This window comes from Cheilinus undulatus, linkage group 8 (assembly GCF_018320785.1).
Source record: "Cheilinus undulatus linkage group 8, ASM1832078v1, whole genome shotgun sequence".
Taxonomy (NCBI): Eukaryota; Metazoa; Chordata; class Actinopteri; order Labriformes; family Labridae; genus Cheilinus; species Cheilinus undulatus.
In genome coordinates, this window is record NC_054872.1 from 10,777,719 (window position 1) to 10,790,156 (window position 12,438).

General features: G+C 40.9%; 1 protein-coding gene across 1 annotated transcript; it reads left to right on the plus strand.

Moving 5' to 3' along the window:
• The first annotated feature begins 2,381 nt into the window (after window positions 1-2,381).
• pou3f2b (POU class 3 homeobox 2b) lies at window positions 2,382-3,527 on the plus strand. Its single transcript, XM_041794032.1, has one exon. It carries the CDS (start codon window positions 2,385-2,387, stop codon window positions 3,525-3,527), a length of 1,143 nt encoding a protein of 380 aa, XP_041649966.1. The 5' UTR covers window positions 2,382-2,384.
• The last annotated feature ends 8,911 nt before the right edge of the window (window positions 3,528-12,438 follow it).

The following is a 12,438-nucleotide window of genomic DNA, read 5'->3' on the forward strand; positions in this document are numbered from 1 at the left end:
TTTCCTGATAGGTCCAAGTTATTACATAAAATGTTTAATTACAGTTGCAGTCATTTGCATAGTTTAGAAAGTCTAAATTGGGCGTTTGAGGAACTGCCTTCACTGATTTATAGGTTTAATTTGTGGCCAGTGTGTTTTACTTTACTTCTGGTGGATTGAATTGTTATTGGCCATAAACCGACCAAAAGTGCTTTTTAATTGCATATATTCAGTTAGAATTATTGATGACTTCTAATATGTAAAATGAAGGCACTGCTGTGGAGTTAGAAAGTTGAAAAATTCTTCTGCTGAGCTGAATTTTGGTGTTTTTTTCTCTCACGGTTTCTTTATGTCACTGCAGTGTGAGGAGTGGCTTTGAGGACAGACATAATCTCTCTCATCTTTCTCAGTTTTTCTGGCCCTTTCTCTCTCTCAGGGCCCTGTGCTTTTTACTCCTCCCTCCTTTATCCCTGCGAAGGCTTTGTCCCCACACCAGAGAGCCTCTCTAAATAGAGGCCTTTAGATAGCCCAGGAACAGGGGAGAGAGAAGGGGTGGGGGGGGGGAGCAGCAGCGACGCGACTGCTGTTGTTTCATTTACCTCTCCCTATGGCAACCAGCAGCGGCCAACCAGGAATGTCCCCTCTCTGGACAAAGTCCTGGTCCCTGAAGCTGACACCGGGGGGATGACAGCTGGGACGGGATGGAACCCTGCCCTCCCTGCTCCGGACTAGAGGCCTGAATCTGGATTTAATCCTCCTCCTCACTTGTGTCTGTCTTCACTTTACTGGACGGAGAGATGCCAGAGAAGATTTTCACACACTATTAACTCTGAAAGACTCATATATAAGACCTGAAAATCATTTCTGAATCTCTTTTTCCTCTTTATTTAAGAAAAGCTTTCAGTGATGCTGCAGCATGCTCCAGTGAGCCCTCATAGATCCTTTACCGTGCTGTAAACAACCCTTTAAATGCCTCCGACTACATTTATCTCTGCAGCTCTATCAAAGTTTTAATGTTGGAAAAACATGTTAAGTATTTGTACGTGTAAAGCGACCCTCTTTTTTAACCCCTCCACAGGCATGCTTAAGAATCACTTTACAGCCTATAGGACACAAAAGAGGATTTGTTTACTTTATGAGCTGTTAAAGCTTTTCACATTCAGACACATGAATGACATTTATAAGACTTTTTTAAGGGAAAAAAAATCAAATATGTACTTTTAGAAACACTGAGGAATGTAAGCTGTATAGCTTTTGCATGGTTTCAGACTCTTTAAGTGGAGTGAATATAATAGCATTAATTCTAATGTTTATTTTATAGATATCTCCATTTAAACTTCACAAGATTAGTGTTAGGATAGGAAACTAACGGTCAACAAATGAGGTCCAACAATGCACATTTTACAAGCAAGAAAATCAAATTTATTCAAATTGTATTACAAGATTTATTTCAAAATAAACCTGATTTTGCTGAAAGATGCCTCAGCTTCTCAATCTTTGCACACTGACTACATTATTGCCATTTATTCCTCCTATAATGCATCATGCCTTACATCTCTAAGCAGTGTGGTGTTATTTACAATTATTTTTGCATGCATTTTGTTTTAAATTGCATCTATATTAAGTTTGACATAACTTTAACACCATGATGCATCATTTAGGTTATCGCTGTTTAAAAATAATGATAAAAATGCTCATTATAGATGACAGAAATGCAATAAAAATCAAATCACAGCACTGCACTAATGACACACACCTGGAATAGAAGATGACACACTCCAGTCTGCTATTTAAAGGCCTGATTTCTGCGCAAATATGCAAATTATTCCCATTATTTGCAAAATCTAACATTCTTTTCTACTATGAGCAGGATGCTGCACTCACTTTCCACACCAGCATTTAATGGCAAAATGTGCGCAGAATTACAGTCAATTAAAGCAAAGCTCTCCTTCCAAAAGCCTCGTAAATCCCACAGAACAGAGCTTTTGTATGAGTCTGAAAGGAAAGTTCTCTCCTGGATCTATGCTACCTACAGGCAGAGTCCTGATAGAAGGTGATAATCAAAGTAAATCAACTGTATATCTTACAGCTGCACTGCTGATCCCGCTGCTCCGTCTCCCCATGCTGCACTCCGGCTCTCCGCTTCCACGGGAGCCTCAACTCGCACCTCTCCAACAAAGAGAGTAGTGTTTGCTGAGACTTCCCCGCAGCCAATCAACGCGCCGTTGCCAGTGGTTACCATGTCCATCATCCTTTGAGGTCCAATGAGCGGCGGGGGCGGAGCGGAGCCCAGGTGCGCCTCGGCGTCCACTTGGCAGAGCGCCTGGGAGCCGCCTGTGGGCAGGAGAGGATCTGTCAAATGCGAGGTTCCTTTAATGCGAGCGACCAGTCCGGCTCCGAGAGTCATGGCGACCGCAGCGTCTAACCACTACAGCATCCTCACCTCCAGCGCATCCATCGTGCACTCGGAGCCCGGCAGCATGCAGCAAGCCACGGCGTACCGGGACGCGCAGAGCCTGTTGCAGAGCGACTACCCGCTGCAGAGCAACAGCCACACTCTCAGCCACGCACACCAGTGGATCACGGCGCTGTCCCACGGAGAGGGAGCCCCGTGGTCCTCCAGCCCGCTTGGCGCGGAGCAGGACATCAAACCCGCGGTGCAGGGCGCCCGGGACGAGATGCACAACTCCAGCAGCAACCTGCAGCACCAGTCTCGGCCACCCCACCTGGTGCACCAGACGCACGGGAACCACCACGACGGCCGGGCGTGGAGAACCACCACCGCGGCGCACATACCGAGCATGGCGACGACGAACGGCCAAAGCCTTATTTACTCTCAGCCGGGCTTCAGCGTCAACGGGCTGATCCCGGGCAGCGGGCAGGGGATGCACCATCACAACCTAAGAGACAGTCATGACGAGCACCACAGCCCGCACCTCAGCGAACACGGCCACCCGCCGTCCCAGCATCAGCACCAGCACCGGCCGCAGAGCCACCACGACCACTCGGACGAGGATACGCCGACCTCGGACGACCTGGAGCAGTTTGCCAAGCAGTTCAAACAGCGGAGGATCAAGTTGGGCTTTACGCAGGCGGACGTGGGACTCGCCCTGGGGACCCTGTACGGAAATGTATTTTCCCAAACCACCATATGCAGGTTTGAGGCCCTGCAGCTCAGCTTCAAAAACATGTGCAAGCTGAAGCCTCTGTTGAACAAGTGGTTGGAGGAGGCGGACTCCACCTCGGGCAGCCCGACCAGCCTGGACAAAATCGCGGCGCAGGGGAGGAAAAGGAAAAAACGGACTTCAATCGAGGTAAGCGTAAAGGGGGCTTTGGAGAGCCATTTTTTGAAGTGCCCTAAACCTGCAGCGTCGGAAATAATCAGCCTGGCGGACAGTCTGCACCTGGAGAAAGAAGTGGTGAGGGTTTGGTTTTGTAACAGGAGACAGAAGGAGAAACGCATGACCCCTCCCGGAGCTCTGCCAGGGAGTGAGGATGTGTACGGGGACACGCCGCCGCATCACGGGGTCCAGACCCCGATCCAATGAACTCTGCAGGACCCTCCTGGACATGCTTCTCCTTTTTATTTATCCCAAGGTTATATATAAATCACTGGACTATGAGACGCTATAGTGGGTGTTTTATGTATAATAGATTGCAGTGAGTACTCACACAGAGAAAAGGAAAAAGAGTGAGGGGAGGACAGGACATTTTTCCTCCCCCAGAGCTAAAGGAACATAAGCCTGTGTTGTTCTCCGAGGATACAAGCCCAGCACTGTGACTGTAGTCGACGCAGTTTCAAGGTGTAGCCCCTATTGTGTATTGAAATAATACTTGACGAAAAAAAAAAAAGAGGGAGGGGGAGGAGGGATAGTACCTGTTTTTAGAGGAAAAGCTTAGCTGACTGGTTTTCATTAGCCACTTTTATATCGACTCATTTCTCCTTCCTGTGCGTAAAAATGGAAAACAAATGCAAAGGCGTTTAGTTTTGTAGCTCTAAATTGTGCGTCCAGCAGTGACGGCTGGGTGGGTGGGTGGTGCAGGGGATAGGGAGGGGGTGGGGGTGGTGGGGGGGGGGGGGGGTCAAAGGAGCTGCGTTAATGGAGTAAACTGGAGGCCAGTAAAGGCTCCACCCCCCCCCCCCCCCACCCCACACCCCCAGTCCAGTGGAGTCCAGCTGAGGGTGAGCATCGCCTTGAGTCCCATCTGTCAGCCAGGCAGCACAGAGCTGCTCTGCATTCAGAACACTGCTGGGAAGCTGCAGGCCATCCAAGCTCTTATTTATTCTGTGAACACTGAGGTCAGGATTTACTTATCAGCACGCATTATTGTTATTTTATACTTTTTTTTTATTTTTGCAGCTCCTTTGCTTTTAGATTTGTCCTGAAGGGAGTTAAATAAAAGTGTATGACCTCCCTCACAAGTCAAACAGCAGCAGAAAGGAATCCATTTATAATTTCACTAAATAAGCGTTAAATAACATCTCTCCCTCCTCAGAGAGTCTCCCAGCTGTAGGAAGGGCTCCCTGACGATTGATTGGATTATCTGGCACTTTTCCACAATATGGGCTATAGATAGAAAGACATCTACAAAAATATATCATCAGCTCTCACAGAACATTTGGATCCACTTTTGTAAATATTGTATAACTTTAAAAGTCATGGCTTCATCCCTTCTTCCTTCTTTTTTCTTTTTTTTTTATTTCCACTGGGGCACTTTTGTTGGATTGTTTTTTTCAAAACAAGCAGGTTTCATCCACATCCTACCTACTGCCTTGTGTCTGTGTGCTATTTAATGCTCATTTTGCTGCCGTTTTTTTTTTTCCATTTTCTTTTTTTTTATGTGGCGTATTTTATTCTAAAGATTATAACAAATAATGTGAAATTAATTTTTATATATGTTTACATTTTTAAATAGAGGTCATTTGCAATTTGAGTCCCGCCCTGAAATTACGTAAGACTGTTTCCAATCAAAATATAGTGCTTTAATTCAGATTTGTTGAATGCTCCTCGATAAATCAGACCTATAAATATTAATTAAAATAATAATAATGATAATTATGAGGCATTTTAATCTCCTAAAACACATGTTAGAGGCATCCCAAAAATCAGCATATGATCAAAACTATTATTATTATTATTATTATTATTATTATTATTATTATTATTTACAAGGTGTTGATTGAATGTTTTCGCTGCCATGCATTTCATTTCAGCCATTTTGTCCATCTTCGTCTTTGTTGCTTTATCATGGGGGGAAATTGCTGGTAGACATTTGATTTTATTTTTTAGTATTGTTAATGAGATTGTAATTTATTATACAATGGCTTTTATAGATGACACAAAGGGCGAGATATATATGAAATGACATCGAGGGGGGGGCTTTTGTTTTGTAGGGAAGAAGAGAGATTTTATTTTTCAGCGGGATTGCCACAGCCTGGACCGTCACAGCTACATGTATATACATCTTTTCCTCCGTACAAAAGCTTGTTTTTCATTTTATACAAAAAAAAAAGAAAGAAAATATCCAGGGACTTGGTTTTATTTCTGTCCTCTCATGTGGATTTTTTTTTTTTTTTTTTGCCCTCTTGATTTGTGTTTCTTTTGCAGACAACAATAAGCAGAAACGATCTCTTGCAGTGAAATCTTCTCAGTAGCTTTAATGAATCGATCCAACTCATAATTCACTGGATATTGAAGTTGTGGGATGTAGACCTGTAGCAATCCGACGCTGTTTTTTTTTTTCTTGTTTTCTTTCATTGCTTGTTGAAGCAGCCGTGTGGTTATGGGGGGTGTAGGCTGTGTCATATTCACTGGATGAACTTGGGGTAGATAAAGCTGAGGTGAGAAACGCCTGAAGGTGTTTCATCACTTCACACATGAATAACGGACTTGCACATTTTTAAAAAAAAAAAATGGGGTTGATATTAAACAGCTTTTTTCCAACGTCGAGCCTAAATGTATTTTTCTTTTTTTTTTTAAATTGAGTATGAAGCAGAATGCTGCTGCTGCGGTGAGTTCACGGTCTGTCTGACATCCGTGCTTCCTGCTTTGGTTTGGATTGAATTCATGCTTGAGAGAAAATCAGGGCTGATGAATGAAAGATTGTGAGCCGATGAGGTGGCTGCTCATGCCTCGGGCTGCTTTTAAAACGCACTGTCTTTGGCTGGGGAGACCGAACTACTATACAAGATAAATTAATGGTTCCCAAAGTGTGCTCCGAGGATCAATACTGCGCCATGAGACGACTGAAATGGGTCTCGTTTGGTTATTTAAACTCCCCTTTCCTTAAAGAAGGAGCACTAAAACTAGAAAAGCGCTATACAAGCTTCCCGTTTACCGTTTTCTGTCAGAAAAGATGTTATTTCAGGTTTACACCAATTCCAAAAGTGTAACAGGCCCTTAAAATTCAGTCTTTTCTCTGAAGTGTACTCTCTCTACTTCGAATTGTTTATTATTTTTGACACCAAAAAAAGAGGCAAAAATCGCGTCATGTAGGCGATGTTTCCCTGTATATATCTGGTGTCACTTTCTGTGACAAGGTCAAGCCGTTTCAAATCATAACCTGAAGGCTGAAAACACAGGAATGTCGTGGTTTTATAAGGCGATTCTTTATTACGTTTTTAAGTGGGCCCAAGAATGTATTTTGTCCCTCAAACGTTCCCATCCAAACAGAAAATCCTCCAGCTCGGACTAATAGTAACAGTGATGGTGACAGTGTTGACCCTGATGGTGTTTCCCTCTTCCCGTCTATTTCTGTCATTTCTCGGTAAAATTCCCACAGGAGCCCGTGGCGTGATACTTGAGCATCTCAGTAAAAAAAAAAAAAAAATATTCTGATTTATTTTACTTTGAAGACGACAGCTCAAAACTGCTATTTCCCCGCCACTTCCTGATTAACTGCAGGAACGTCATAATAATATTAATTACAATGGGAATCTTCTCAGTCTACCAAACAAGATGCGAGCTGATGTCTGCAGCGGTGCAGAGTGTGAACAAATGAGCCTGTGTGGAGAAACTCAAAGTGACATTTACACGCCTCAGCACTGAAGACAAAACAGCAGAATCGAGCGGAAATCGATCACTTATCGGTTATTAATGGCTTCCAATAATTGACGTGACATCAAACCGTTAAAAGTTGGGCGATGCTTGATAAATACATGACATTAAAATAGAGCTACCTTGTTATTATGCTACCATAAATCCATGTGGACCTTTAATTTTAATAGGCCTATCTTATCTTTTTTAAATCTGATAAAATATGGCATTAAAGTCACAATTTCCCCACAAGAAAAAATAGTGTATACATCCTAAAATAGCCACGATTAAATATTTATTGTAAAGTCTCCATGTAATTGTCTCCAGTGCTCGTATTGTGCTTTATTGTATTTTAATCAGCAGCAGTATGGTTAGTTTACTCCTCTATGGCACATTAAGCACAGTCAATATTACCTCTATTCTGGAGGTGTTGCTAGCTAAAGTGTATCATTTCCTGTTTCCTCGCTGATGCTGGGAAATAAAACCTATCTGTAGCATCATCACCGCTCGCCATTTGACCTGCCATTTGGACGAAATGACACCCGGAAATACAGCCCTCTCTCGTCCCTCTGAAGTCGACCCTATTTTTGGCGCCCAGTAATCAAAAGTGCGCCCTCGTGCCCTTCATCCGCTCTCCAGCAGATGCAATTAATAGCGCGTCGCGTTAATTACACCTTCCTTTTTATTTAGGTGACTTGAAATTTCCCATCAGGCTCCCAGGGATGAGAGAAAACACTCTCTCTCTGCTCTGTTGTGGTGCTGAGCGGTGGAGAGGCTGAGGGAGGATAGTCGGTGCTCTAGCGCCATCTAGCGACAGCCGCTGCACCCCAGGGTGAGTCTGAACTGTTATGTCATTTTATTATCTGTGAAGATGGATCAGAAATAAGTCTATTCGGACTGTGGTATTTGAGGGGCTCATAGCCTACAATAACGGTGAAAAGAGTCTTCTAATGATGAAACACTCAACATTTATTTCATAAATGACTTATATGAGAGCTGCTCCCATTTATTAGTTAGACTTAAATTAATATAATAGCCTTTATTAACAGTAAGGTCACTAGGCATCAAGGTGTCTTATAACACTAATACAAGTGTCAGACAGACATCACATTCACTTCTAGGACACAGCTGTAAACACTGTGTTTTTTTTTTATTTATTAATTTTTTGTTGTTGTTGTTGTTTGTTTGTTTTTTTGGTGCTAAAATTACTTTTTCTTGGGTTGAATATTAGAGAAGCTCCATAAATTCATATTTATGTGAATTTGATTCTTCCAACAAATGTTTAGATCTTAAAGAAACTCCCGTTCTATAGATAACAGATAATATATGGATCGTTTTGTACTTGACTTTCTGCAGGGTAAAATTAACTTTTAGACCTAACTGGATATTTCCTTCTCAGATTTTGTGGACTTATTTTTAGTAACATAATTCTTTTTTTTTTTTTTTCTTTTTTTTTTTGCATAATAATGTAAACACAAAGCAAAAATCAGAGAGAATCCAACCATTAGGTATTCTATAATCAGCGGTGTTTTTTAAAAGGAAGCCTTAAATGCAGAGCATTGTACTTGACTCAATCTTCTCATTTTGGAGTTTTCAATCACGCCCTTTATACTTCACTCTGAAACCAGACTTCGGTGCAGGAATTATACCACTGAAGCTGCTGATGCTCTTCAGATTGATTTTGTTTCCTCGTTATTACCAGTGTCAGCAGTGCAACACCAAGTCATTTATGTCCATTGATAATTGTATGAAATGTCAGAAAATCACACTTGATTATGGTTCTAATGAACTCATAATTGGTTAATCTACTTTTAGATTTATCACACTAAAAACATTTCACAGTATGCACCACGTAGCATCATTCAGTTGAGGTCAACAGGATTTGTTTTAGGTGTTTAAGGAAACAGGTTGGCTTACATACACAAACAAGTACAGTCTAAGCCTGAAATGGTTGTGTGACATAAACATGGAGACGGGCTCCCTTGAAATATTATTCAGTGCAGCCTAAATCTGCACTCTGGGTTGCATGCATTTATGTATAAAAAGTGCTACAAAGTGGAGTTCCTAAATGCCACCCCAAAATCTAAACTATGGTTACTTGCCTCAAGCCGTAGTAATGTTAAAATCAGCCAGTCAGGTTTCTTGGAAACAGTCTGCTATAGCAGTTTACAGATCAATGTGTTTTCTTGTGTTCGTGCTTTAAATTGTTTGGGGCAATTGTGGCTCAATAGATAGAGTTGGTCATCTCTCAACTGGATGGTTAGGGGTTCAATCATGGAATTTATCCATGGGCAAGAAACTTGACTCTAATTTGCTCCCCTGCTGCATCAGTGATGTGTGGCTAGGGTTAGTTGATACTTGATGGCCATTGTATGTAGCAGCCTTTGCCATCACTGTGTGAATGTGGAGCGAATAGGTGTGATCTGTGATGTAAAAACATTTTGAGTTGTCAGGTGACCAAACAAGAAAAGGAGAGAATGAATAAAAACTAAAAAAATTCAAAAATTTCAAACAAACTCCTGCACGTTGTCATATTTGCAAAAAAACTTTGTAGCACTGATGTTGAACTTAAACAGAGCTTATAAATATTTTTTGTACGTCAGACAGTAATCACATAATTTTTAAAGTACTACACTGCTCACTGTGTTTTGGGTAGTTCTGCACAATTTGGTTATAATGTGCGATTGTGAGTATACAGGACTTTTTCTGCAACTTGCAATTTGCAATTACAATATGATACATGAATAGTATCATGCATCATCTCCCCCTCTTTCCTTCTATCCATGAAGATGCAGAGAATATGATGTTTTAGAAAGGTGTATTTCTCAACTCAATACATACAAAAAATAAATAGCATTAAAATAAAACTAAACAACATTTTTAAAATACTGCTTTAAGAGTAACTTAATTTTTTTTAAAAATCCTTTTTTCAAAATAAACTTTTTTTTTCTTCAAAGGGCAATGGTGAGACCACTGTAAACTCTGCAGGCATTTTTATAAACCAGGACTAATTTATACTACTAAGCAAAAAAAAAAAAAAAAAAAAACTGCATCCTGTTATGCCATTATGTTATTGCACAACTTATCACGATTTCATTGCATTAGATTAACTGTGTAGTGCTTACAGAAAAGTGAAATTTATAAAATGCATTCAAGTAAATGTGCACACATATGCCACCCCTGCATAGGTCAGAGCTTCACTCTTGTCAAAAAAAAGTCTGGACATGCCCACAGAGATAACAGTACATGCTCTGAGTATAGGAATATGTTGATATTAAATTAGTGTAAAGCAATAGATATTTGGGGGGTAATTACTTACAACATTCAGCCCAAACTGGGTTGAAAAATTACTTTGTGAACTAAAATATAAACACAATGACTACCAAGTATTATTTTTTTGCCAACAAAACAAGCCAAAAAAAAAAATCTGAAAACTTTAGCACACCATGTTGTTGTGTTTAATCTCAACAGGGTGACTAATTGTGTGGTGCACCAAAAGGCTAAGTTGTCTTTGAAGCAAGAATACCAAACATATTTGGTTCCAGCTTTTCAAATTGAAATTGAATCTCTTAATGTTTTGGACCACTGGTCGGATAAATCCAGCAGCATGTCACAGGTGTAAAGAGAAAAATGAATGATGGCTGAATTCCTATTAGCTGCCTTTTTCTGTAAGTCCTGGTAATTTGAATGTCATATAAGACTCATTACACCAACCTACATGCTGTTCCACAGACCTTTTCACTACAAACTCTACAGATTTATGTTTTTAGTTGCAGGGTGAAGTTGTAAAAATCAAATCATGAAGGAGAAAGGACGTCTTGGCATGTAAAGTCTGTTTAGACAAGCTGGTTACATCATGAAGGGACTGTTTTTTTCCTCACAGAGGGTCAACATCTCCCCTGGCGTCTCCCTGTATCTTCCTGCATTGAAGAGGCCTCATCTGAGTGTCCCTGGTCTGGTATTTTACTGACCGAGGAGGGTTTTAGTAATCTGGAGACTCCAGGCAAAGGACATTATGAGGCCCTTCTCCATTTTTGCTTTAAACAGTCACACCTGGTAAGGGTGATATTATGAAGCATTGCTTTTAAATGAACAAATTACTATAGTACCTATACAGCTCAGTGCTATTTCTAAAGGGGAGCACAGAGAACTCACTCACATGACTGAAAGTCTCCACATCTAAATAGTCTAACAGTTCTCGACACATATCTTATAAAAATGAACAGTATATGCACAGTTTTTTTTTACACAAATCATGTTTTATTTATGATTTTATGACAATTTACCATAGAGTAATCCACTACATTATTGATTTGACATTTATATATGCACCTTAGTTTTATTTGCTTGTTATGAAGACATGGTGGGGCTTTTCCAGTGCTTGAATCTCAGTAGAGGGTGCAGGAGGCCTTTCCAGCCAATTGTTTTGGACAATCCAACTATTTTGATACTATTTCATGTATTCGAGGCATCCTGCTTTCATTCTAAATGCCTGTCTTAATTATTGAAATTATTTTTTATGTATACCTCACATTTGATTAACACCTTTGCCCATAGGCCCGTTGGTTAGTTGGAGGCCCCAGGTGCCTGCCCTTGTGGTAAAACTGCCCATAATGCTGATAGACATGGGGACCAGTGCCTCTGCTTTCTGCTGTCCATACATGGCAAAATTTGCAAAACAGACAAAGCAAACACAGTGTAAAAAAAAAAAAAATTGATTTTTAGTCAGCAGATTAACAAACATGTTAGAAAATTGAATCGTGTGATTGAACAACAAGCAGAAACATGTTTGTTTGAAGGAACAAGATAAATACAGGATCTCACTCACATCACATGATGTTATTTAACATTGTGTGTAATAATGTTTCACTGTGATTTCCTGAGACATAATTAACTTTGAATGTTTGAATGTTTTTGTGACAAACTTTATTTACCCTCCTGAGATCTCAATCTGATGTCTTTGTGTAAAGTTTCCCTGTCAAACATCATGTCCATCTCTGACTCATGTGAAGATGAATCAGCCTGCTGTATCAATCACTCCTTCAATCTGTCTCTCTCTCTTTACTCTCCCAATCCTCCCCCCACGCTCAGATAACAGTGATACACGCTCACGAGCTGAACATAATTCCACCATTTGACATTGTTGTTCTTCAATCTCACTCAGATGCATCGCAGCTAATTACACTTTGCACACTTAAGTACACAAATGCGTGTGTGCGTTCATTTGTAAACGAGTTATTGTTTAATTATAACTTCACATGAACTTTGCTGATCAGTGGGGCGAATCGTGTCTCCCCCTCAGCACATAATTATTCAGGCTGTAATTGCTCGGCCTGTTTGTGAAACATGCTCGTCTTTGGGTAAGGCCGGATCCTGAGAGCGCCATGGAGCTTCAGAATGGTTCATGATTGCTGAGAGGACA